The following is a 4,254-nucleotide window of genomic DNA, read 5'->3' as shown; positions in this document are numbered from 1 at the left end:
TTCAACTAAGCTGTCTCCCTAGGTTGACATTAGAGTAGCTAACTAATGTACCTGTTTGTATTGACTCACTTGGTGAAGTAGATACTGTTACTCGTGAAACACTACGTGTCCGAGTCTGATTTGAATGGGAGTTTTGTTAATCTTGATCAAGTAAATTGATGCAGTAAACCCTGCATGCTGTGTTGCGTGTCCACAGAAACTGACACGAAGAATTCCGATCCGCCGAGATCGCAATAACGTTATTGTTTTAACAGTGCATCTGCAGTGCACGAAATATTTTGCCTCACTCACAAAGAGCTGAGATTTATTGAGCGCTATATCGTAAAGAACAAGCGCCCAGTGTTTGTGTAATACTGAAATGCGCCGCCATTTCATGTAATGTTTTGAACTTTGTCTGCACGCAGACATACCCACGTGCGTCTTGAACTGTATGGCTGTGCGTCACCATAGTAACAGCCGTGACACGGAAGTCTTAAAAGATTTTCGGGTTGACCCTCAAGTGCGCATGCGCGCACTGTTGTAAACAACTCAGGTGTTCACGGAAGTCTATGCTAAAGCCATTAGCCTCGTAGGTTAGCACAAGCATTGGTGTTGCTGCTCGCTGAAGCTGGATGCAGTGTGTTGTGTAGCAGTGTTGAAATGATTTAACCTTTTCACATCTCCACTCTAACAATCTGTGAACATTCCCATTTTATGTTTTACTCTTTTTTACCTCCCTCTCCCCATTAAAGGAATATTGACTCAGAAGTATTTAATTTGTGACGAATATACAATTAACTAGAGTTAAATCTAGGCTAATCGTAATCACCAATACCCTAAGCATTACATTGGCAATAGCTCTTCAATTGTGTAATAGGAAATCTTGACCTTCAAAGTTTAAGTAAACCAGTTACCAATTAGATCAGCCATTTTATTTTTCTTTATTTTTGTATTATTTTATTATAATTTTTTTTTTTCTTCCCTTTTTTTTTATTCCTTTATTTTGCTTTATTTATTCACTCTGTTTTATTGTTTATTTCCCATTTTCATTTGTTTTCTCTCTCATTCTATACCGTCATAAGCGGTTCCTTTGCATGTTAAGGAAAACCTCTGGTGTGCTGTTTATGCAAGTCAAGCCACAGCAGAGAGGTCTTCAGAGACTTGTTTTATGCTATATAAAAAAAGCATGTATGGTTATCCTTAGGTCTTCTAAACAGAGTACACATAGGCTAGACCTAATTCTCTGCACATTTACACATTCTCTGAAGATAAAGTGATGGTAATGTAAGATCATATCACAGAAGGTATTTCTGGTAATGCAATTTCATGTACATGTTGTTAAACTGACTAAATATTTAATATTCACATGATTATACAAAGCTGATAAGCATGAAAACAGTTGGTTACACTTTAAGCTTGTATTTTAAGGTGTCCTTGTTACAATGCAGTGGTGCAGAGTAATATTAATTAACTAAATGTACTTACTGTAGGGTTAGAGTTAGGATTAAGAATAGGTTTAGGGTTAGTTGCGTGTACCTATGCATAATTTATAGTTATTACTATATTAACTACATGTAGCATATGTAACAAGGACAATGTAAAATAAAGTGTTACCAAACTATCTTTTTTAAAGGTAAAAATCACGTGAACTGTGTCTTCTTTCATCCTCAGGTCAATGAATCCATCCTTTGCTTAACGAAAAATGGAAAATGGAACATATTTTTACCTGATGTTGTTTGAAAATATTGGGTACATAAAATATACTTTCTTCAGTTTGGGAATTATTTTATACTGTGCTATTATATTCTTTAATGCCTTTATAATTATTGCAATTTGTCTGGAAAGGACTTTACACCTGCCCATGTACATTCTGATTGCATGTTTGTCCATCAACTCTGTGTTTGGAACAGCTGCTTTTTTCCCAAGGTTACTGACAGACTTGCTGTCTGATACACACTTGGTGTCCCATGAAGCATGCCTCTTACAGGCTTTTGTCATTTATTCATATGCATCAAATGAAAATACAACATTAATGTTAATGGCATTTGACCGATATGTAGCAATCTGTAAACCTTTACAGTACAACAGCATAATGACTCCCAGGACTGTATCTGTTTTAATAGCTATAAGCTGGATTTATCCAATGCTTTGTATTGGTATTGGTGCTATATTAAATGCCAAACTGACTATGTGTGGTAACAAACTGTGGAAAGTGTATTGTCACAACTGGGAAATTGTCAAGCTTTCTTGTGCAAACACTATTATTAATAATGTTTTTGGCTTTTTCACAATGACCACAACTGTTATCATGCCTTTAAGTTTTATATTATATTCCTATGTTAAAATTCTTATAATTTGTACAAAAAGTTCACCAGAGTTCAGGAGAAAAGCATATCAGACTTGTATTCCACACATAGTGATCCTTTTAAATTTCTCTATTGCTCTTTTTTGTGAGGTCACTTTGAGTCGGGTCGCAACTTTGGATCTCCCTCTAGGCCTGTCAATTATTCTTTCACTGCAGTTTCTTATTGTTCCACCCATCCTGAACCCTCTTGTTTATGGTTTAAATTTTCCTGAAATTCGCAAAAAAATTATATGCATTATAAAAGCATCCAAATAGATGTGTTTTTGATGTAATTGATACTATACAGGATTAGATTTATCATAAGCATCGTGAGCTTAGTTTATTGAGGAGACTGTTGGTGGCAATGGTTGTGCGGTCTACTTAGGCTTATGATGCTTTTGGGAAACACAACCCAGAATGTTTATGATATACAGCGATACAACAGTGTATCATTGTTTAATCAAACATTGTTTTATCTCCTCTCATATAGCCTCGCTCACACTGATTAGTTTTTCACTAATTTGATTTGTCTACTATTTAGTCTCATTCGTTTCTTTGCTCCTTTGGATTTGTTGATGTTTTCTGGACTGATTCTGTTACCAACCTTTATCAACGGGCTTTTTTCGACTACGCTCCCCTGTCTGCCATGTACAGAACCCGGTTTTGTTCATTAAATGTTCTGATCTTTGCTTTTTTATGGTTTATTTATTATACTTAAAAGAAATTTGTATATTCATTCATTTAGTATTTTTCTTTTTTTACACAAATGTGTGACTTTTGGAAGTGCTATTTGATAAGGCCTACCATTATGCAGTTTTAATAAAGTTGAATTAACGTAACCTTCTGTCATTTTTACTCTTCAAAGTTTACACATGCAGGTGTTGATTATGATTAGACTAATTTACTGATAGCCCCATTAAATAATAATAAGGATAAACAATATTTAAAAAAGTATATAATTATCTAACATCTGACTAATTAAAAATTAACCTCAAAACATAAAATGCTAAATGGGGGATACCATATCTATAGGTCTATCTAGCATTATAAAAATAAAAACTAAATGGTCAGAATGTCTCTCAGTTGCTGAATGTCGCGCAACAACGTTGCTACAGCCCTATCGCGTCTTAGCAGAGCCGTCGCATAGACTGTGTGAACTGTGCAACCGCACAGGGCCTCGCGCCACTAGGGGGCCTCGCTCGTTTTTTTTTTTTTTTGTCCCCACCACTTTTTAAAACATCTCGCGGCACGAATGTAACAATTCTACAAATAAACATCTCCAGTAAACTGGCAGAGCATTCATTTCGTTCATTTTTTTTTTTTTAAATAAGAGACGATCTAGCGCTGAAATGTGTTTTTTATCAAGGGGATCAAAGTGCTCGTTGCAGCTGCAATCAGTGGCATGGATACAGTGTTTTCTGTCACTGATGAACATAATCGGTTTTAATGGGAAAAAAAAAACTAGCGTTATACGAGAAAAAAAAAATATATATACGAGTGCGGTTTCTAACCCAGAACCTCTAACACGCTTGGCGAAAGTTCTACCACTGGACCATTACGATATACGCTGGTTAAGTAGGCGGATCTATGTATGTATTCAGACAAATTCTCGAGCTGACTTTATGTAAAGCCACTCGTTGCACAGTTGGTTTTTTTCCCTCTGAAATAAATAGCAAAAAGTCATAGCTGAGACTATGTGCATGATTATGCTGTATTATTCTACTTGATAAAAACGTATTGCAGCGAGATTATGCGTGCAATAGAACTAGAACAGCTACGTCCGTGTGACTATTATTGATGCGCAATTGAGCATTCACATCAAAGAGCAGGGCCTCGCATTTCAAGTTCGCACAGGGCCTCGCACCCCACCTGCGACAGCACTGCGTCTTAGGCCCTGTCCCAAATGGCACACTTCATGTGCACTTTCGGTC

The 4,254-nt window shown here is 36.3% G+C and overlaps 1 protein-coding gene across 1 annotated transcript; it reads left to right on the top strand.

Annotated features, from left to right (window-relative positions):
* Positions 1 to 1,681: 1,681 nt before the first annotated feature.
* LOC308693174 (olfactory receptor 6N1-like) lies at positions 1,682 to 2,599 on the top strand (the record flags this gene model as incomplete). The annotated part of the gene is made up of 1 exon (XM_081369961.1): positions 1,682 to 2,599. One exon carries the CDS (start codon positions 1,682 to 1,684, stop codon positions 2,597 to 2,599), a length of 918 nt encoding a protein of 305 aa, XP_081226087.1.
* Positions 2,600 to 4,254: the final 1,655 nt, after the last annotated feature.

Source organism: Scardinius erythrophthalmus (genome assembly GCF_964197995.2).
Source record: "Scardinius erythrophthalmus genome assembly, chromosome: 7".
NCBI lineage: Eukaryota > Metazoa > Chordata > Actinopteri > Cypriniformes > Leuciscidae > Scardinius > Scardinius erythrophthalmus.
Note: the sequence above shows the minus strand (reverse complement) of the source record. Positions and strands in the feature narration are given on the sequence as shown.